The sequence below is a fragment of the Erpetoichthys calabaricus genome, chromosome 10 (assembly GCF_900747795.2).
Source record: "Erpetoichthys calabaricus chromosome 10, fErpCal1.3, whole genome shotgun sequence".
Lineage (NCBI taxonomy): Eukaryota > Metazoa > Chordata > Cladistia > Polypteriformes > Polypteridae > Erpetoichthys > Erpetoichthys calabaricus.
This window is the reverse complement of record NC_041403.2, coordinates 5,468,689-5,492,019: the sequence shown is the minus strand read 5'-3', so window position 1 is coordinate 5,492,019 and position 23,331 is coordinate 5,468,689. Positions and strand designations below refer to the sequence as shown.

Genomic DNA, 23,331 nt, shown 5'->3' with positions numbered 1-23,331 from the left:
CGAGTGAAGTGTGACAGTGGTGAGGTCTGCGGTAGGAGTGACGGAGGTGGGATTACATCAGGGATTGGCTCTGAGCCCTTTCTTATTTGCAATGGTGATGGACAGGTTGACAGATGAGATTAAACAGGAGTCCCCGTGGACTATAATGTTTGCTGATGACATTGTAATCAGTAACAAGAGTAGGGAGCAGGTTGAGGAGACCCTGGAGAGGTGGAGATCTGCTCTAGAGAGGAGAGGAATCAAGACAGAGGGATGTGTAAATGAGAGGGATGTCAGTGGAATGGTGAGGATGCAGGGAAAAGAGTTGGGGAAGGTGGATGATTTTAAATACTTGGGATCAACAGTACAGAGTAATGGGGATTGCGGAAGAGAGGTGAAGAAGAGAGTGCAGGCAGGGTGGAATGGGTGGAGAAGAGTGTCAGGAGCGATTTGTGACAGACGAATATCAGCAAGAGTGAAAGGGAAGGTCTACAGGACGGTAGTGAGGCCAGCTATGTTATATGGGTTGGAGACGGTGGCATAGGAGACAGCTGGAGGTGGCAGAGTTAAAGATGTTAAGATTTGCATTGGGTGTGACGAGGATGGATAGGATTAGAAATGAGGACATTAGAGGGTCAACTCAGGGTGGACAGTTGGTAGACAAAGTTAGAGAGTCGAGATTGCGTTGATTTGGACATGTGCAGAGGAGAGATGATGAGTATATTGGGAGAAGGGTACTAAGGATAGAGCTGCCGGGGAAGAGGAAAAGAGGAAGGCCTAAGAGAAGGTTTATGGATGTGGTGAGAGAGGACATGCAGGTGATGGGTATAACAGAACAAGATGTAGATACGAGAAAGATATGGAAGAAGATGATCCGCTGTGGCAACCCCTAATTGGAGCAGCCGAAAGAAGAAGAAGAAGAAGAAGTCACAGTAGGACTCCACTGCACGGCTTCAAATGCTGTGATGTCCTTATTGTGGTTTGGTGACACAGTTCTCCAGATATGGTCTTACTAGTGCATTGTATAGTATGAGCTTAATGTCACTTGATTTCTATTTAACAGTTATTACAATATAACCTAACATTTTATTTGCCTTTTTAATCGCTACTACACATTGCTTAAATGTTGTGCCTGTTAATGAAACATCTGAACTCAATCATTTGGAGGGATGTTCATAAATGTTTCACCTTACGGTGTATTTCTTCACAACTGTATATGGCATTTCATATCATAGGCAATACAATAAAAATATTTCAGTTTTGTATTTTGTCCTCTTTTTAGGAAAGCCTTTTAATCCCCACTTCATCATTAACAATGCCGTTTCGAACATCATCTGCTCAATCGTCTTTGGACACAGGTTTGATTACAGCGACAGCCGATTTCAGGAGCTGTTGCACCTAATCTCCGAAATCACATACTTGGAGGGCACCTTGTGGGTTCAGGTAACAAACGGGGTGCTCCTTCAGTGAGGAGCTCCTAAGAACAATTAAAGAATTTGGGGTGCAGTGCTGAAGACACATTCTCACCCACACTTGCTTTTTTCAGGTCTACAACGCCTTCCCACGGCTTATGAAACTCTTACCTGGACGACACAACCAGCTCTTTTTTTATTTTGAGAGGATTATGGACTTCTTGAGAGAGGAGATTCGAGAACACAAGGTTGAGTGGGACCCATCTTCTCCCCGTGACTACATTGACTGCTACCTTGCTGAAATTGAAAATGTGAGTGAATTTCTTTTGTCAGGATAGCATTTGGAAGTCTCTGTAGTGAACGTCTTGCAACGAAGGAGGTGGACACAAGTTGGAGTAATATTTTTAAGGCACTGACCAGGACATGGGGGAGATTAAGGGAGCAAGCCAATGTAAAGGCTGGAAATACTGATCATCCAAAAAACGAAATAAAGTTCAAAACTTCAGAGGTTTAAAGGGTAGGAGCAAAATCAAAATTCCATTATAACCAAAAAAATATTGAAAGTGCTAGTGAGAGGTTTTGGAAATTATAGAAAGGCTTGGGTACTAAAAGTACTGTGACACCAACTTAAATAGTGATCATGTGATGTCACCACAGCCATGATCATGTGATCGGCAACTGGCTTCATTATTATAAAGTGAATTTTCCAAACTTTTGCAAGCTAAGTCCCTCCAAAATGTTGTTGTTCTACGTGTAAAACTAGCAAAGGTTATTTGAACTGAATTAAAGAGGCAAAGGCAAAGCCTAGGAGTGGTGATGTCCAGTTGGCCCCGCCTCCTGGGGCTCCACCCACAAAAAACAAGTAATTTAAGTAAAATTAAAGACATGTTGCATCATTAATTATTAGCAAACAAAATTGAAAAATATAAAAAATGATAATACAAAAACAACAATAAAACACATAAGCACTTGTGAATAAATATTAATTATGAACAATGCTGCACATTCTCTCTGTGACATTAATGCATTTATTCAGTAGGAATTAATGAATTATTCAGAATTATTAGGAATGTGCGTAAAGAAACCAAATGGGCCTCCGTTCATACCTATGGTAATACGCCTTTATAGTGCCTAAGTGGGACTGCTTTCTTATCTTTAGCCATGTCTGAAGTTTATATTCAGAACGTCACAAACCTAAAAATCAAGACTCAATACGTGTGAAAATAATCAGTCAATTAACTTGGCAGCAAGTCAAGAACCAAATAAATAGCAATTAGCCAAATCCAAGCACAAGTCATATATCGTAGTGAAAAACTGAGCCGTTCTTCATTTACTAGACTTTCAAGAACAACAAAGAAAAGAACAACAAATGTTTGGTTCAATCCACAATCTTGGACAAACAGCTTAAAGAGGCATTGTTCAATATAGGGTTTAGGCAAAAGCAACTGTGAACCACATCCACCCATTTTGGGCAAAAGGTACACAAAATGCTGACTCACAGAAAAAACAAACTGGCGTTGTAGGAGAATATGATTTTTTTTTTTTTTACAATCCTGAAATTATTCAAAATGAAAAATGAGTCCTGATGACCCTAGTATCAATGCAAATTGAACATTAAAATTACCGAGGAACAGTGGCGGGCCGTCAGGGCCTTCAAGGCCTTCTCTGCTGGCCTAAAAAAAATATCTGAATCACAAACTGATGTTAATTATATTTTGTCCATAAATACTTATTAAATAATTCCAAATAGTCTGTTCACTTCCTTTCATAGCTTTTCCGATGGTTGTGCTGCTTCCAGACATGTATTTTCGTATTGAAGCATTTAACCAATCACATTTCAGCCATCATTTGTTGCCAGGCAGGGTCAAAGTCAAAGAAGTCTGCCAGGAGGCCTTCACAATCCGTTCTGCAGGCCCTCTAACACAAAATAAATGTCGATTAAACTGTTGCTTCAACCAATCAGATTTTGAGTTGGTTTCACTAGGGCCCTCTAGCAGGCGTACGGCAATGTCACCGTATTCAGACCCATTGACTGGATAGGATGGTGTAATATAAAAATCTGAATGGGAGCATCATGGGGCAGCTGTACACATCGGTATGTTTGGCGGTGAGCATTCCCGTGTCCACTGCTTCTGTCGAGCGGACATTTTCAGCCCTAAAGCGAATTAAAACTTATGGCAGAAATACGACAGGGCAGGTTTGACTTTCAGCATTAGCTTCGATGGCGATAGAAAGGGACTTCATGACGGAACTGAAGCGCACGGATAATCTGTACGACAGAGTAATTGAACTGTTTTTGAGGAAAGAGAGGAGGATGGATTTTGTTTACAAATAATCCAAATTTTTGGTGAGTAAAATGTTGCGATTTTCCTAAATAATATTGTAAGTTTATCAGTTATTATTGATGTTTTTTATGTGTGTCGCGGCGCTAGCTGCAGTAGAAAGGAACTTGTTCACCCCTGGTTTGTCTATTCAATAAAGGCATTTATTGTGGCTACAGGAGTTATCTATCTGCGATGCAACAGCTCTTTATACTGTATTTCTGCATATTAAGATGGTTTTTATAACCATAAATTAGTTTTTGAGGGGCGGGTTGATTCAGACGGAGCACTACTGAAGGCCTAGGTGTGAAATGCACGGTCCGCCACTGCCAAGGAACAACCAAACAAATTCAATTTTCAAACCAGATCATCATGCTTTTGTAAATGTGTATTTGGTGTTCTTCACTACTATCTCCGTAACTTTCATGACTACGGCCAAACTGTTCATGACATTGAGATCCTTTGTCACTGACATGACTTGCCAGCATCACAACATCTTTAGTTACCACACCATCATTATAAACAAATGTTATTTTGCTCAGACTAATGTCCAAATTTTGGATTTGCTATATGAAAGAAACGACTTTTGGAGAGCCAGAAAATTAATGAACGGACCACAGATTAGGATTAGAGCCTTTTTTAATTTTAGATTACATTTTTTGGGTTTATTTTGATCTGTGATAATCAGTGTTGATAATCATCTTTTCTGTTGGTTAAACCAATCCCTGGTTTAGTCTTCCTGGATAATCCCGGTCAGTTTCTACTAAAAATTTCACCACATTCCACCTTTGTCATAATAATTTCCTATGCCCTGTAAAAGAATAGACAAGACAAAGTGAAAGATTTGGGGATCCATCCCATTTAGTTAGTCAAAATAATGCTGGTGATTGATAGGTCTTTATAGACAGGAGCTCAAAACAGAACAGAAGAAAACAGATAATGGCTGCCGTATGTGGTCGCTAGATGGGAAATGATGTAATTGGGAGAATGGTATTGTGGGAACCGGAAATGACATCAGAAGGAGATGGGATCTTGGTAACCAGAAGAGGGAAAATTGGTCGTTGTCTTCTGAGGACCAGAAGGGAGAGGGGAGAGCGAGTTATAGGACAGCGCCAACCCATGGTCTAACGGTAACATACACTTACAGTATTTGAGCCCATACACTGTCTCCGAAGTGCACGTGTGTGACAGCCCAAATACTACGACTATACTGTGGAGTTGGGATTCTCAGCCCACATGGATAAACCAGCACAACATCCTCAAACCAGATTAGTGCAGTTCAGGGTCACAATGCCTATCACGCCAGCATTGGACACAAAGCAGCCTTGGATGGGGCATCAGTCCATTGCAGAGACCACTCAGTCATACATGGGTCAGTTTGCCTAGTGACCACATTATTAGAAATAAAAGTGGACACCAATTTGTTTCCAATCCTATCCCATAAAGTGTCCCATCATGCCATTTGAGCCATTGTTCCACAAAAGTTCTGTACACGTCACTGAATTCAAGTGTGTTCTGGTCACCCGCAGCGCAAAAATGATGTTGAGGCCCAATTCCATGAGGAGAACCTGGCCTACTGCCTGCTGGACCTGTTTGTGGCTGGGACGGAGACGACATCCACGACTCTGCGGTGGGCGCTGCTCTACATGATGAAGTATCCACATGTGCAGGGTGAGTGAATCGTCAACTCCCTTTACTGGGGTCGGATATGACAGTTACCACCCCAGTAGACCTATAATTATTGGATTTACTGGGATTACTAAATCTGCCACTTTTCGTTTACTCTGACACGTGATTGTCATCCTAAGCTTCTGGCGCTATTATTTATACTTTGTTCAACATTGTGTGATGGACGGCCGGGGATCCTGCCCAGACGGGACACCCTTTCCAAGAGAAGACTGGGGGAATGGGCATACTGCCAGAAGTACCTCCCCCGGGACACAAGAGGGCAGCCCCCTTGGTTTACATCGGGGTCATGGAATTGGAGTTCAGAAGCTCAACCCGGTGGGGGTCCATGGCCACCGCCAGGGGACACCTGGACAGCTCCAGAGTCTGGACATGCAGCACTTCTGCCACACTCGGAAGTGCTGCCAGATGTTAATCACGGGAAACCTGGAGCACTTCTGGGTGCACTATAAAGGTCTCACTCCATTCTGGGGCCAGAGTCAGGAGGAGAAGGATGAAGCTTGGGAAGAAAGGAGTAGAGGAGAGTCGGGAAGAGAAGAGCTGAATACTGTGTTGGAGCACTGTGTTGTGTGCAGAACATTAGTGTAATAAAAACGTGTGTGTTTTGGACATATGGTGTCCGTCTGTCTGTGCCCGGGGCCTGGCTTCCTACAATTGCTTATTAACTTTATACTTTCTTGCCCAAAATGAATGTCCAAGACCTTCAGCAATCAATTTCCTCAAACTGATTAGCCAGTTTAATGCTTTGGGGTGGCCATGTTTGAAGGAGAAACACAGACAGACACCGAACAGAGCTTGACAAAGAGTGACCAAGCAGCATGTATCCACTTTGGAATAGTCCGAAAATAAATGATTTTTATGTAGGAGAAATAATTTTAAAAGCTCCACTTTGAGTAATGAATACTTCTACTATGTGTATTGTATGGAGGCTAACACTACACACTTTCACTGATGTTAGGCTGAGTTTTAATAATGATAATTGTTTGTGATTTCCATCAGTTTCTTCCTCTTTAAAGCTTTAGAAAGCTTCAGAAGCAGATCCTTCAGAGTTCTGATCTGGCATCTCACCAAGGTTATTATAGTTTTGCCTTTTTATACCTCTCTATTTTATAAACAAAATCCTGCGACGCGACAAGACTTTTTGGAAGATTTTTTCAAGTCCCACGAGTTCAGACCTTGCCCATGAGATTTTGTTCAAGTCACACCCTCCTCTCAACCATTTTCAGTCACGCACTCGGTTCTCTCACCTCTCATTTGTGTGAATGCCTTTGATAGACACAGTACCTACGCTCTCGGCTCTTATAAATTTTTATGTTTTCTTCACTTTAAGTTCCCAATTCATATTATTTCCAAATCTTAATGAAGAATTTCATCACGAAGGGTTATGAAAAGAAGAAATGAGTACACGGGCAATCCTAGCACAGGGAAACGATGAAGTCAAACGAATTAACGTGAAAATTATCGATCGGTTACATGGAAAATTGGTTAAATGCGTATCAATAGACTACGCTGAAACAGTTGGTGGTGATTGTGCGGAAGATGAAAACATCAACTTACAATATCACATAGAATATCTACAACCATTTACACTGTCTGGTCTTCCACCGGCTGAATTAATGTTGAAAGAAGGATGCATCGTAACGTTATTGTGTAATTTATGTCTGAGTGATGGGCTATGCAACAGGACAAGATTAGTTGTATTCACATTTGGTCAAACAATTTTGACATGTAAAATTTTAACAGGTGACAAGAAAGGTAATGTAGGGGATAACATTAGACACCAAAGGAGATCTTGATATGCAATTCGTTTTAAAACATTTACAGTTTCCCGTTAGAATAGCTTTTTTTATCAACAGAAGAAATGAGTACACGGGCAACCCTAGCACGGGAAAACGATAAAGTCAAATGAATTAACGTGAAAACTATTGATCGGTTACATGGAAAATTGGTTAAATGCGTATCAATAGACTCTGCTGAAACAGTTGGTGGTGATTGTGCGGAAGATGAAACATCAACTTACAATATCATGAACTGTTAACACTGTCTGGTCTTCCACTGCACGTATTACTGTAGAAAGAAGGATGTATCCAGGAAAGGTAATGTAGTACATCTTCTGCAGATAACATTACACAACAAAGGAGATCTTGATATGCTATTTGTATTAAAACATTAACAGTTTCCCGTTAGAATAGCTTCTGCAAAGACAATTAACAAATCTCAGAACCAAACATGCGAAAAAGTCATTTTATTTAATAGAGAGAAAGAAACGAAATTCAATCACGGGCAGTTATACATTGTGTTGTCACGATGAAAGTCTAAACACAGAATCAAAATTCAATTCAAACAGATTGTTCTTTTCATGGGAATTGTTACATATGCATAACAGAACTATTTTACATTACAGCGAGCAATTAACCACAGTAAAAAATAGTAAAACGTAATAATTTGAAAGTAAATTATGTTCCATGTTGCGTTAGTTATTCGTTGCGTTATATGATTTTGTTCTGTTTGGATGTTAAATTAACACGCAAATACTTTTCAAACTTACACTTTTACAGTAAAACTTCAGTGAAAACAATTTTTTGAATTAAATTTTGGTCAATATCGCATTGCATTTTGATTCTGTGTTTGGAATTACATCGTAACAACGCAACATGTAACTGCCGTGAGTGAATTTCGTTTCTTTGTCTCTATTAAATAAAATGACTTTTTCAAATATTTGTCTCTGTGATTTGTTAATTGTCTTTGCAAAAACTGTAAATGTTTGAATACGAATGGCATATCAAGATCTCCTTTGGTGTCTAATGTTATCTGCGGAAGATGTACTACATTACCTTTCTTGGATACATCCTTCTTTCTACAGTAATTTGTGCGGTGGGAGACCAGACGGTGTTAACAGTTGTAGATATTCTTCATGATATTGTAAGTTGATGTTTTCATCTTCCGCACCATCACCACCAACTGTTTCAGCAGAGTCTATTGATACACATTTAACCAATATGCAGTGTAACTGATCAACAATTTTCGCATTAATTCATTTGACTTCATCGTTTCTCGGTGCTAGGATTGCCAGTGTAATGATTTCTTCTGTTTATAACCTTTGAAGAAGAAAAAATATTATTAACTGTGTGATGGATGGCCGGCTAAATATTCCGGCCCACACCTCCAGGCCTCCAGGTGGAGCCCTCCCAACGGCATGGAGGTTCCCCGAATTCCAGCAGGGCCTTGTGGACCTTGTAGTTTGTATACACGGCCCTGCTGGATACCTTGGGGACCACCGAGAGTCGCTGTAGGGAGGCTGTCAGACTCTTACGTGCCCTATAACCCGGAAGTGCGTCATGATCACATGACCAGAAGGAACGACGTGCTTCCGGGTTGAAGAAAAGGACTTTTACTCTGACCCGGAAGTAATGAGGACTTGTGGATAGTTGGACAGGAACCACTTCCGGGTCAGGGGGTATAAAAGGACTCTGGGAAAGTCCAGACATTGAGCTGAGCTGGGAGGAAGGGTGGCGAAGTGTCTGGGAGAGGAGGATTGGTATTGTGATTATAGAGAATAGTGTTGATTTATTGTATGTGTAGTGTGGAGTGGAGGGTGCTTAGTGCACATTATTATCATAAAAATAAAAAGTCTTGGACTTTTACCTGGTGTTTGGCGTGGAACCTGAGGGTTCGAGAGGTCGATAACAACCTGAACTGTAATGATTATAAGTATTTAACTCAAGGACTGTATTTTGTATTATTCATGCTGCAGAGAGCTATATGATTTTTACTTCTATATGAATTTGTTCTTCATTTAGGTAGAAAAAGAATTAAGCTTGTGCACAGTTTAAGGGACAAACTTTCATTCTTTTATGAGAAAATGCTGACCTCTTTATACTAACAGAACACCCTGTGATATTATAAATCAATGTGATAGTTTCTGAATTCTTGCTTAAAACCATAAGAAACATGTCCCTTATGGATTAATAAATAAGGATTTATTAATCTAACCAAACAAAATCTAATGAAGATATTAAAACTATAAGAATGTAATTTCTTTATAACTAATGTACTGTACTATAAGAAACTGCTTTAAACTGGTCTTATGTGTGTGTGCTGATAAGAGCATATTTCTTAGGAACGTTAGCGCCCTAATAGCTCTTTCTTTGGATAAAAAATTCGGTGCACTTGTGCATGTAATAATCAGAATGTAACTGTAATTTACAGAAATTTATATATGACCTTAAAAAGAACTGTCATGTGCTTTTTTTCTTTAGCTAATCAATAAGCTAGGTAATATAAGAGAAGATTTTTTCTTTTCTTTTACGCAGACTGTCTGTTCTGACCAGCCAGTAGCACTGAGCTGGGGGGGAGGCTCCAGTCTCTTCAGAGAGGGTTGGGGGGGGGGGGGGGCGGGGGGTAGCAGTCTCTTTAACTCACCAAGAATAAAGAATAAAGAAATTGCTTTTTATTTTAAATTGGTGTTTTTGTCTCTCGTTGTTATCGACTTCAGCGTCCACACCCTTCATGATGAAATTCTTCAATAAGTTTTGGACATAATACGTCTTCTTTTATTGGGAACTTAAAGTGAGGAAAACATAAAAATGTAAAAGAGCCGAGAACGCAGAAACTGCGTCTGACAAAAGCATTCACACGAATGAGAGGTGAATATGTGTATGCGTGGTTGAATTTAGTTGAGAGGAGGGCGTGACTTGAAAACATCTCATGGCCAAAGTCTCATCTCGCGGGACTTGAAATTATCACTTTGAAAAAGTCTCATCTCAGGATTTCCTTTTATAATAGAGAGATTATTATTTCATTTCAGTTTGTCTTTCCAGCTACTTTAATAATTTCGTTTAGTTTTAGTTTTTCGTTTCGGTTTTGTAAATTATTTTATTTCAGTTTACAAAATGTTTTTTAATAATAGTTTCAGTTTTGATTTTAGTTTTCGTTAACTATAATAACTTTGCATCTCACCCATTCTTTTCTCCTCACAGAGCAGGTCAGAGCGGAGATTGACAGCGTGATCGGACGTGAACGTCCACCTTCAATGGAAGACAGGACCAACATGCCTTACACCGACGCCGTCATTCACGAGATCCAAAGATTTAGCAACATAGTCCCACTAGGCCTGCTCCGAAAGACTAACGAGGATGTCACCCTGAGTGGCTGCTTCATTCCAAAGGTAAAGAACAGGAGCGAGAAGCAGGGCTTGTGTGGTGGCATGAGAAGTCATAAAGACATTGGTTGGAAGCCTGCATGAGGTTATGCTTACACTGTAAAAAACACTCATGATGGAGCTCTCGCCTGGGGCCTCCTTTATAAAGCTGAGTACACACAAAAAGAGGCTCAAAATGAGTGTACACAAATTCCCACTCAAACATTGGTGTTTAAAAAAAATAAATTTGATGAGCATGCATATATTTACGTCACCTCTGACCCACGCGTACGCAATATTTTAGAGAAACTGGGAAATGGCGACACCCCTGATCAAATAGGGAACTGCAGCCAAACCAGCGAAATGATGACTCACATGCATAATAATTCATATCACTGAGCTGTTATTAGAATGTGTGTTGACGTGACAAACATATGACACCTCACAAGTTATGAATATGATGACATAAAAACTGTATTTTATTTTCCTTTTAAGAGGGCCAATGCTACGTATTTGCACTGAAGAACTTTTTTGGCTTTTTTTTGTTAGTTTATATCAGCTACCTGTTGTCACTTCACAGGGGACTGGCCGACAGGTCAGGAGTATGTCAGCCAAGCTTCTCTCCATCATGCTTGCTGTGCTGGGAGCCATTAACTGACCAGAGCGGCGTTACATCCAGATTTCATATGGTGTGGGTGCACATACATAAAACATAACACATGTTTGCTGACATTAAAAGGAAATTTATTACACTGTCCGGTTTTTCTAACGTAATTGCAGGAGCTGACTGCACTCGTATTGCAATAAGGGCATCTAGCGAGAATGAAGCAGGTTTTGTTAACCGTAAGCAGTGACATTCCATTGACACACAAGTCATCCAAGATATGTGTGTCTTGATGGCCAGGGGGCAACCTGTGATTCGTTTATTTTGAGGCAAAATAGCTTTGAGAGACGTGGTGGTGCTGGATGTGGTGGCTGGCTTGTTGTTAAGGTAACTGGCTGAATCCTTAGGGTTCCATATGTTCTGTACTATTCATGTTAATAGCAATCATGTCATTACGTGTGTCAGGTGACAGTGGCTACTTGGTGCCTTACACCTTTCCCGGACCCTTCAGCGAGCAGAGGAGAGACACTATAATGCTGCAATCATCTTGAGATCTCTGTTGTGGAATACAAGCAGATATTCTTAAATGCAGGTGGCGGGGTCTCGATGCATCAAGTGTGAGGCTGCTCTACCAACCAATGACGTTCTGCAGCATTGCAATTGCATATGTATGAGGTTGATTAGCATGCTCCATATATGGATGTTTAAGGCCGGCATTCTCTCATATGCATATTTACAAGGTGATTGTGATTTATAAATGATAATAGAGGTGACATCATCCACTCTGCCGTCGCTAAACTACAAATGCAGAACCCTGAGGCGCTTGTGCTAATCTCTGGAGATTTTAACCATGTGACACTGGACAAAACACTACCTACCTTCTCCCAGTATGTGGATTGTAACACCTGGGGAAATAGGACTATTGACTTACTGTATGCAAACGTTAAAGATGCATACAGCGCCACCCTGCTGCCTGCGCTTGGGAGAGCAGATCATAACCTGGTTCTGCTTCAGCCTCACTACAAACCAAGAGTGAGGGACCTACCTACAACCACACGCTCATTCAGGAAGTGGTCCCCTGAGGCAGAGCAGGCTCTGAGAGACTGGAACTACAGACTGGGATATCCTGCAGGGGTCACATAGTGAGAACATTGAGGAGGTTGTTGACTGCACTACTGACTACATCAACTTCTGTATGGACATTGTAGTTAAAGTAAGAACAGTAGGCTGCTATGTTAGCAACAAGCCATGGATTACAAGTGACATCAAGGGCCTTTTGAACCAGAAGAAAAGGGCTTTTAAAGGTGGTGATCAGCATGAGCTCAAGAACGTGCAGAAGGAACTCCGAGTCCAGCTCAGGGCAGCGAAGCAGCAGTACAGGAGAAAGCTGGAGCAGAAGTTGCAGAATAACAGCATGAAGGAAGTGTGTGATGGGATGAAGATCATCACTGGCTGCAGCTTGAAGTAGGGTGCCACCATCGAGAGAGACGTGGAGAGAGCAAACCAGATGAACAACTTCTTTACCAGGTTTGACCACCCTAACCCACTCTCACTCTCACCTCACAGTACTGCACCCTCCACCCATCATTCTGCTGATACTAGCATAGGAGAGACATCCCCACCCACAATTACAGCAGCCCAGGTAAGCAGAGAGCTGAGGAGACTTCGTGCCAGCAAAGCAGCGGGTCCAGATGGAGTATCACCATGACTGCTGAAGGTCTATGCATTGAAGCTGGGGAGTCCTCTACAGTGCATCTTCAACCTGAGCCTGGAACAGGGGAGAGTCCCGAGGCTTTGGAAAACATCTTGCATCACCCCGTCCCAAAGGTATCACATCCTGGTGAGCTGAATGACTTCTGGCCTGTAGCTCTGACTTCACATGTGATGAAGTCCATGGAGCAGCTGCTGCTTCACCACCAGGTACGTCACGCCCTCGACCCTCTGCAGTTCGCATACCAGGAGAAGGTGGGAGCAGAGGATGCCTTCATCTACATGCTACACCGATCCCTCTCCCACTTGGACAGAGGCAGTGGTGCTGTAAGAATTATGTTTCTAGACTTCTCTAGCACCATCCAACCTCTGCTAACCTCTAACACCATCCAACCTCTGCTCCTTAGGGACAAGCTGACAGAGATGGGAGTAGATTCATACCTAGTGTCATGGATCGTGGACTATCTTACAGACAGACCTCGGTATGTGCGTCTCGGGATCTGCAGGTCTGACATTGTGGTCAGCAGCACAGGAGCACGGCAGGGGGACTGTACTTTCTCCGGTCCTGTTCAGCCTATATACATCAGACTTCCAATACAACTTGGAGTCCTGCCACGTGCAAAAGTTCTCTGACGACACTGCTATCGTGGGCTGCATCAGGAGTGGGCAGGAGGAGGAGTATAGGGACCTAATCAAGGACTTTGTTAAATGGTGCGACTCAAACCACCTAGAACTGAACACCAGCAAAACCAAGGAGCTGGTGGTGGATTTTAGGAGAACCAGGCCCCTCATGGACCCCGTGATCATCAGAGGTGACTGTGTGCAGATGGTGCAGACCTATAAATATCTGGGAGTGCAGCTGGATGATAAACTGGACTGGACTACCAATACTGATGCGCTGTGCAAGAAAGGACAGAGCCGACTATACTTCCTTAGAAGACTGGTGTCCTTCAACATCTGTAATAAGATGCTGCAGATGTTCTATCAGACGGTTGTGGCGAGTGCCTTCTTCTACGTGGCGGTGTGCATTTTTATCACTCTTTAATTAATTTTGTTTTTATCAGTATGCTGTTGCAGGAGTATGTGAATTTCCCCTTGCAGATTAATAAAGTATCTATCTATCTATCTATCTATCTATCTATCTATCTATCTATCTATCTATCTATCTATCTATCTATCTATCTATCTAATATGCATAGAAATGTACATAAACCAGTATTATATATACTGATTTTTTTTTTGCCTTTTTTGTTTGTTTTTGCATGTGCATATTTTCACGCTTTTTACTCAAAGTTTTATAAACAAGGCCTGTGGAGTATCATGTGCAGCTTTGGTGTCCATATTACAAAAAAAAGACATAGCAGCACTAGAGAAAGTCAAGAGGAGAGCAACTATGTGGATTCAGGACTGAGAGCTATGAGCTATGAGGAGAGATTGAAACCTTTTCAATTTAAGCAAATGGAGATTAAGAGGTGACATGACTGAAGTGTTGGAAATTATGAAGGGACCTAATGTTAATAGCTGGCTTCACCTGGAGAAGTTTCTTAAGACAAAAGGCTTCAGTTACAGTGCCCAGGGTTAATCAAAGGTATCAGAAGTATTGTATAACTAACTGTGTAGAAGAGTAGAAGTGAAAATGCCAGGAGCTGGTAGTGGCAGACCGATTAGTGTCCTCGTGGCGATCTGTAAATAAACTAGAATAAATAAAAAATCACGTGCTCCTTCTCCATTCCTTTGGTCAAAACCCCACCTCAGAATTGGGTCTTTAGATTATCCACATCACCCCTACATGTACATGAAAACATTGGAATTAGAGTGCTTTAAGAATAAAAAGAAAAACATGGGCCCCATTTTAAATAGACAATGCGACCAACAGAATTTCTTGTAGCCCAGTTGACACTTGATGGCAGTGGCCACATTCATGGAGGACATTGCGTGATCACCGCCACCCACACCCTCCTGTCTCGACAGCACTCGGCTGTTTTCCGTCAGTCACTCGCTATCTACAGTAGATATTCACATCCGATAAACTCTGTGTAGTCAATCAATCCTGTTTTAGTTAACAAAATGCAAATATGGCCCGCTGTCATTTATGTCCTTTCAGGTTTTCCAAGGACAGACAAAAACAACACACAGAACCTGCACTTCTACACAATGCTGATTGGCACATGAAGCAGTCTGAACAGCACATGGACTGTAAACTGAACTGACAGGCATGCACTCAATCAGGGCCTGCTTAAGAATAGGAGCAATATTTTGGGGGGTTTTACTGACCAGCATTATAACAGCATTATAGCCAAGTGCCCAGCATGCCCATGCGTTAAGTCAGCCCTGGTACAGACACCAACAAACCTCAACAAGAAATGCTGGACTTCACACTCTTCACAAGTATCTGGACAGCCGTGTCGGCATATCTGCATTCACCAATAAAATAAAAAAGCATTATTATTATTAATAATAATAATCAAGAGTGCCATTACTAATTGGATTTGGAAATTATACAGAGCACTTGTCTTTCTGGACTTTATTGTATTGTAGATTTCATTTTAAATGGATACATTTGCCATTATTGTCCATCATCCTACACTGAAAAACCATTATGACAAAGTGGCAACATGTTTTCAGAAAGGCTAGTGTACTAAAATTCAAAAACTAAAATCTCTCATTCCTAGGAGTTCTCAGGCCCTTCATTCAGTACTGTCTAAAAGCCGCTTAGGCAGCAATTGCAGTCGTGAGTCAAACTGGTCAAGTCTCTACCAGCTCTGCACACCTGGTTTTAGGCAGCTTATTCCATTCTTCCTTGCAGATCCTGACAAACTCTATAAGACTGGATGGGATGTGTCTGTAAGATGCCAGCTTCAGGTCTTCCCACACATGTTCCATGGCCTTTAGCTGCACAAGTCAATGGACTTAAACGCATGCTTCAGATCACTGTTATGTTGAAAAGTGACCCGTCACCCCACTCCGAGGTGGCAAATGCTCTGCCACAGGCTTTCTTTCAAGGACCTTGTCACATTTGCCTGCATTCATCTGTCCTTCATTTCTGACAAGTCTCCTTGTCCCTGCAACACCCCACAACATGATGTTGGAACCACCATGCTTCACCATAGTGATTATATTAGGCCGGTGATGAGCACTTCCTGGCCTTCACCAGACATAGTGCTTAAAATTCTGCCCAAAGAGTTCAATTTTAGTCTCACCAGACCATAGAATTTTGTCTCAGAGTCTTTTAAGCTCTTTTAAGCCTTTAACACAAGTGGGGCTTCCATTTAGCCCACTCTGCCAAAAACACCTAATTGATGGAGTGCTGCCCAGATTGTCGTGCTTCTCACAGTTTCTGTCATCTCATCTGAGGACTTCTACAGCTCTTTTAGAGTGGCCAGTGAGTTTGTGGTCAACTCCCTGACCAAGGCCCTTCTTGAACAGTTACTTTTTGTCCAGACTGCTAAACTCTAAGAATAGTCCTGGTGGCTCCAAATTTCTCCATCCTTCCATTTTCCAACCCACTGAATCCGAACACAGGGTCATGGGGGTCTGCTGGAGCCAATCCCAGCCAACACAGGGCAGGGAACCAATCCCGGGCAGGGTGCCAACCCACCGCAGGACACACACAAACTAGGGCCAATTTAGAATCACCAATCCACCTAACCTGCATGTCTTTGGACTGTGGGAGGAAACCCACGCAGACACGGGGAGAACATGCAAACTCCACGCAGGGTGGACCCGGGAAGCGAACCCAGGTCTCCTAACTGCAAGGCAGCAGCGCTACCACTGCGCCACCGTGCCGCCCTCCAAATTTCTTCCGTTTCAAAATTTTTGAGGCCCTCTGTGCCTCTGGGAACACTCTGAGCTTTAGAAATGGTCCGATCCCCTTTATGTAATCGGTCAGTCAGTCAGTCATTTTCTAACCCACTCTGAGCTTCACCACAATTTGACACGAGGTCTGCAAAGAGTTCCTTGGACTTTACTGCTTGGTTTCTGTCCTTACATGCAATGTGAATTGTGGGACCTTCTATACACAGGGACACATGAACTTTCTGAACGATGTCTGGTCAATTCAATTTACCACAGGTGGACTGCTAGCAAGTTCTAGAAACATCTCAAGGAGAGTTAAAGCAAGCAGCACCACCCAAGAGCACAAATTGGAGGGCCACAGCAAGGGGTCTGAATACGTTTAGGAATGAGAGATTTCAGTTTTTGATTGTGAAAAATTTGCAAACTTTTCTGAGAACAAATCTTCACTTTGTCATTGAGGTTTACTGAGTGGAGATTGATGGGCATAGATGGCAAATTTATCAATTTAAATTAGATAGATAGATATGAAAGGCACTATATGATAGATAGATAGATATGAAAGGCACTATATGATAGATATGAAAGGCACTATATGATAGATAGATAGATAGATAGATAGATAGATAGATAGATAGATAGATAGATAGATAGATAGATAGATAGATAGATAGATATGAAAGGCACTATATGACAGATATGAAAGGCACTATATCATAGATAGATAAATATGAAAGGCACTATATGATAGATAGATAGATATGAAAGGCACTATATCATAGATATGAAAGGCACTATATCATAGATAGATAGATAGATATAAAAGGCACTATATGATAGATAGATATGAAAGGCACTATATGATAGATATGAAAGGCACTATATCATAGATAGATAGATAGATAGATAGATAGATAGATAGATAGATAGATAGATAGATAGATAGATAGATAGATAGATATGAAAGGCACTATATGATTGATAGATAGATAGATATGAAAGGCACTATATGATAGATAGATAGATAACACAATAGAAGTGTGCAGGAGCTAAAAGGGTCTGAAGACTTTCTGTGTCTTTGTCTTTTAGAGGGCACACCATCAATTAATTAAATGACTTCTCTTGGCCACACACAAGGTCCTGAACATTTCCGCACCATTGCCAAAAAATGTGATTAGCCTCTGTGGGGGTGCCGGGGACTTCGTTGGTAGCCTTAACAACTGGACGCTGTTCCATAAATGCTCCAGCAGATCAAGGAACGCTGATGAATTTCTCTTTCTCTTCTAGAACACTACGGTGGTTATAAATCTGACATCTGTGCTTTTTGACAAGAATGAATGGGAAACCCCTGACTCCTTCAACCCTGGGCACTTCCTGAACGCTGACGGAAAGTTCAAAAGGAAAGACGCCTTCATGGCATTTTCAGCAGGTAACGCCATTTGCTTTCACTCACATGCACACAAATATACATTCAATTGTATGACGACTGGTGATTTTACTTGCTGATTCATAATTTTAGTTCTTTGTTTCATTTGGCATTCCCTTCAGACACGAGGTCACAATGTGGTCAGTGCTGGTGCCACACAGCTGCAGACATCGATGTTCAAATCCCACCACACTCCCCATCTCTATGGATTTTTTTCTTTTATATTTCCTCTGTGGTTGCGCACTCCTCTGCCTCAAAGATGTGCCTGCCTGGTTACTTGTCCTCTTTAAATTAGCTGTGTGTGCGAGTGGAACAGCTGGACACCTGAAACAGATAACAAAGTGTATTTGAGAAATCAGCTTGTGAAGAACTGTCATCACAGACTTCGCCAGACAGGCAGACAGGCACATTGATACTTTATTTGTCCTAAGGGTTGACATTTAGCTTTTTAAAGAAGCTTGAGAAATATAATAACAAAGGCATATTGTCATAGAGATGATGGAGCCGCCCTCTGTGTAAAGGGAGGCCTATTGTTTTATGTCATAATAGTGAATAGCACTCTATCACGTGGGCGCTTTGAGAAAATGTGAAACGATGCAACGCTTTTCCTATACAATATATGACCTAAAGTCTGTGTACCAAACAAAAATGATTGGGTTCGGCTATTTCATTGTTAAAATCAAGCACATAGTCGTTAAGCTTCCATTATCAAACACAGGCAGTAGACTGAAGAGCTCAGTGGCTTTAAATGTGTCACTGTTATAGGATGCCACCTTCATCACAAGTCTGTGTGTGTGACACTTCTGCTGTGCTAAACCTGCCCTGGTCACCTGTAAGTGTTGTTAATGTGAAGTGGAAGCGTCAAGGGGCAACAAAATCTCAGCCACAAAGTGGTAGACCACGGAGACTCTCAGAGCAGGGGGCCGAGTGCTCAAGTCCATAAAAATGGCTGATCCTCTGTAGCATCATCACAACAGGAGAGTTCCAAACTGTCACTGGAAGCAACATCAGCACAAGAACTGTGTGTCAGGAGCTTTGTGAAATGGGCTTTTATACCGGAGTCAAAAATCTCTTTCTGCAATGCTAAAGTATATAGCAGCCCCTGGAATTTTCTCTTCTAATGCCAATACTGGAATTTAATTCCACCCTTTTAACAGTGTGCTGCAAGTCATGACAATTTGATCACTGCAATGTGTTTATTTATTTATTTACTTGTGTGTTTGGTAATTTATTTATTTATTGAGATGTTCTTCAGATTCAGACCAGCCTAAATGATTATCACCCTGTGGCCCTCACTCCAGTAATCATGAATTGCTTCGAGAGACTGGTTCTCCAGCATATCGAGGACTTCGATCCCTACCAATTTGCATAACATGCGAACAAATCCACAGAAAACGCCATCGCCATAGCTCTCCACTCTGTGCTGAGCCACCTGGAGCAGCAGCAGAGCTACGTCCAGATGCTCTTTGTGGATTACAGCTCAGCTTTCAATACAATCATTCCTGACATTCTCATCACCAAACTGGTCACTCTTGGCCTCCCCCCTCTCAGATGTGTCTGGATAAAAGACTTTCTTACCAACCAGCTCCAGACTGTGAGACTCGGCCCCCACCACTCCTCCATTCGCACACTGAACACCAGTACCCCACAAGGCTGTGTGCTGAGCCCCCTCCTGTACTGTCTTTATACCCATGACTGCAGTCTGTCCCACAACAACAACCTCATCGTCAAGTTTGCTGACGACACCACAGTGGTCGGACTCATCTCAAAGGGAGAAGAGGCAGCTTACAGAGAGGAGGTCCTGAAGTTGGAAGCCTGGTGTTCAAAGAACAATCTGGCTCTGAACACCAGGAAAACCAAGGAGATCATTGTTGACTTCAGGAGGCACAGCACCGACTTAGCCCCCCTTTACATCAACGGCGAGTGTGTGGAGAGGGTCCATACCTTCCGGTTTATCGGCATCCTTATCTCCGCTGACATCTCCTGGACAGACAACATCACAGCAGTCATCAAGAAGGCTCAGCAGCGGTTACACTTCCTGAGGGTCCTCAGAAAGCACAACCTGGACTCCAACCTGCTACTGACCTTCTACCGCTCGTCCATCGAGAGCCTGCTGATGTACTGTATCACAGTATGGTATGGCAGACAGGGAGAGGCTTCAGAGAGTAGTAAAGGCAGCACAGAAGATCATCGGCTGCCCTCTCCCCTCCCTGATGGACATTTACACCTCAGCAGAGCAAAACACATCATCAAGGACAGCTGCCACCCTGGCTCTGATCTGTTTGACCTGCTGCCCTCAGGGAGGCGCTATAGGGGCATCACAACAAGGACAAACAGACTCAACAACTGTTTTATCTCCCAAAAGCCATAACCATTCTAAACTCACACATGCACTGACTACACAGTCTGACCCCCCAATCCCTGGACTTCCTTCTATCCATCAACTGTGCAATATCTAATATCTAAATGGTACTGATAATAACTGTGTAATATCTGTATACTGTACAATATCATTACTCTCAGGGTCCAACATCCACTACTCACTGCACATGATCAGCATTATTGTGCAATATTTAAATAATGTGCAATAACCCAATAGTGTAATAGTTATTTATTTATTCTTTCCATATGCACGAGTATATAGCGTCGCAGTACTTTTTTTTTTTTTGCAACTTTTTGCACCATTTGTTTTTTTATTTGTTGTGTTTTACATATATGTCTGCACTGGAGGAGCTGCTTTTAATCTCATTGTACATGTGTATAGTGACAATAAAAGACATTCTATTCTATTCTATTTCCATTCAGAAATCGGGCTTTCATTTTCTCGACATTTCATGCATGCTCCATTTATTTCTGCATTTCTTATATTGATATTTCGAATGCCCTCATATTATGGATGTAGATTACTGCGAAAAGTCTGTGTGTTATTTTTTCAAACATACGTTACATTTTTCAGCATGCGAGGTTCGTTTTGCAATTGTTTTATAGTCACGTGATTGTTCTCAGGCTGCGCAACTTGCCATCTGTGTCTGTGTGCGAGCGCGGCACATTCTGCAAGCGGAAGTTACATTTTGAGCACGTGTGACATGTTTTCTGCAAACGCGCATAATACCGTAGAGCCGGATTATGATCCCCACAGCCCAGGGGTAGGCAACGTCGGTCCTGGTGAGCCGCAGTGGCTACAGGTTTTCATTCCAACCCAGTTGCTTAATTAGAAACCAATCATTGCCAGTCTCAGACCTTATTTAATTTTATGGCTTGTTAGTCTGTGCAATGTAAGGCTCTTATCGTAGATTTTTTTCCTTTCCAAGGATATCATCCAAATGATATGAAGCCTAAAACAGATCATTTTCAGTCTGTCACATTTTTCTATTAAGTGTTTTATTAAATCAAACAGTGCATGATGAACACACACAGATGTAATTGGAAAAAAGCTAGCTGGAGAACTGCTGGCTGCTTTGTCTTTTACATCTTATTGCTAATAAGGAGCAATTAAAACACTGAATGCAGCAGTTTAAGATTGAAATAAGCAATTAAGGTTGGAGAACCTTAACAAGCGAGACCACTAAAATGAAGCATCAAAATGTCACTTAAGCAATATGTGCTTCATCAGCAATAATTGAGTTCTCGTTAAGGAACTGGGTTGGAACAAAAACCTGCACATACTGCGGCTCACCAGGACCGACGTTGCCTACCCCTGCCACAGCCCCGTGTGTTACTTAAGCCGAGTTCATTCTTGACGTGTCCACCGCCGGGCGCGAGGGTCGCGCGGCGAAACTGGGCGCTAGATTTGTCGCGCGGCCTTTTATCCAAAAGTGATGACTTTCAAGGAGAGGCTGGTCATGTGGGAGAACGAATGAATGAATATGACGCATCAGGACCTCAGAACACAAGGAAGACTTGCAACCATATTTAATAATGCATCTGCTCAGCATGTAGATAGATAGATAGATAGATAGATAGATAGATAGATAGATAGATAGATAGATAGATAGATAGATAGATAGATAGATAGATAGATAACTCTTGGAAACATAGATGACCCACTCAGGAGAATATTACACATGCCCTTCCTTCACTGCTTTGATCAATAGGTCTGAGTCTCCATCTTCTTCTTCTTCTTCTTCCTCTTAAGATTACTAATGGCAGGCACAACTCTTCTTCCATCATGGTCGTTTACTGATGCTTCCCATTCAGTCTAACTTGGACCTTGGTGCAAGAGCTTGAGAGGATCTGTCAGGAACAATGGGATGAACTTCCAGATGTGCAAAGCTTGTAGAGACTTCCTAAGCAGATTCAAAGCTGGAGTTGCTGCCAAAGGGGCTTCTACAAAGTACAGAGTTAGGTGTCTGAATACTTCTATGAATGAGAAAATTTCAGTTTTTGTTTTTTAATACATTTACAAATCTTTCTTAAAACATGCTTCCGCACGGTCGGTATGGGTAATTGAGTGTAGATTGATTAAAATTAAACCTATAGCACAATAAAGTGTACAGAAAGTGAAGAGGGCTGAATACTTTCTCAATTCACTCTACAGCGGGATGATGTCAGCTTGAGCCCCTCTCCCCCCGATTACACCCCCCATACTAACACTCTGTATGTGAAGGTGTTACCTCATGACCCCTGTAAGGTGACTCTCTGTATTTCTCCCTCAGGTAAGCGCTCCTGCCTTGGTGAGTCTCTGGCCCGCATGGAGCTTTTCCTCTTCTTCAGCTCTTTGCTCCAGAAGTTCACCTTCCACACCCCTGAAGGAGTGCAGCTGAGTCTCCAGTCCCAGAATGGCTTGACGCGCACCCCGGTGATGAGAGAGATCTGTGCCGTGGCCCGCTGAAGCTCCCGGGAGAAATCAGGATGGTGTGGTGAGCTGGGCACTCGGTGTCTCTGCTCTTTAATAAACACGTTTATATTATAGGACTAAGTCTTGTGTATTTATTTATTTATTTTTGTATGTCAAGACTGATTTTATGCTCCTCATCAATGTGTTGGCAGCAGGAGCTAAGTTGGCCTGGGGCTGCCCAATGGCTCACTGCTTCTTTTGAACCAAATGTGGACTGAAATCTTTGAGATGTAGCCTGGACGCTGTCTACCTAACTCAACACTGGGTGAAGAATGGGGACCGATGTCCCCTTATACTGTATCTAGATGTTGACACAGGCTGACTGTGGAATTAATGGCTTGTCCCCAGGGTTGTGAGGTCTTACAAATATTTTCAGCCTAATGACAGCTGAAAGCCCACCTAATGGAGCTGTGGACCAGCCCAA

At 42.1% G+C, this 23,331-nt stretch overlaps 1 protein-coding gene across 1 annotated transcript in view; it reads left to right on the top strand.

The window, feature by feature from the left end:
- The window catches only part of LOC114658741 (cytochrome P450 2J4-like), a 62,846-nt gene extending 39,865 nt beyond the window's left edge, over window positions 1-22,981 (top strand). The window contains exons 4-9 of the mRNA XM_028810788.2: window positions 1,262-1,422; window positions 1,526-1,702; window positions 5,242-5,383; window positions 10,378-10,565; window positions 17,932-18,073; window positions 22,726-22,981. Of these exons, the coding sequence (XP_028666621.1) occupies window positions 1,262-1,422; window positions 1,526-1,702; window positions 5,242-5,383; window positions 10,378-10,565; window positions 17,932-18,073; window positions 22,726-22,901 (986 nt within the window). The 3' untranslated portion in view covers window positions 22,902-22,981. The remainder of the gene's footprint in view (window positions 1-1,261; window positions 1,423-1,525; window positions 1,703-5,241; window positions 5,384-10,377; window positions 10,566-17,931; window positions 18,074-22,725) is intronic.
- Window positions 22,982-23,331: the final 350 nt, after the last annotated feature.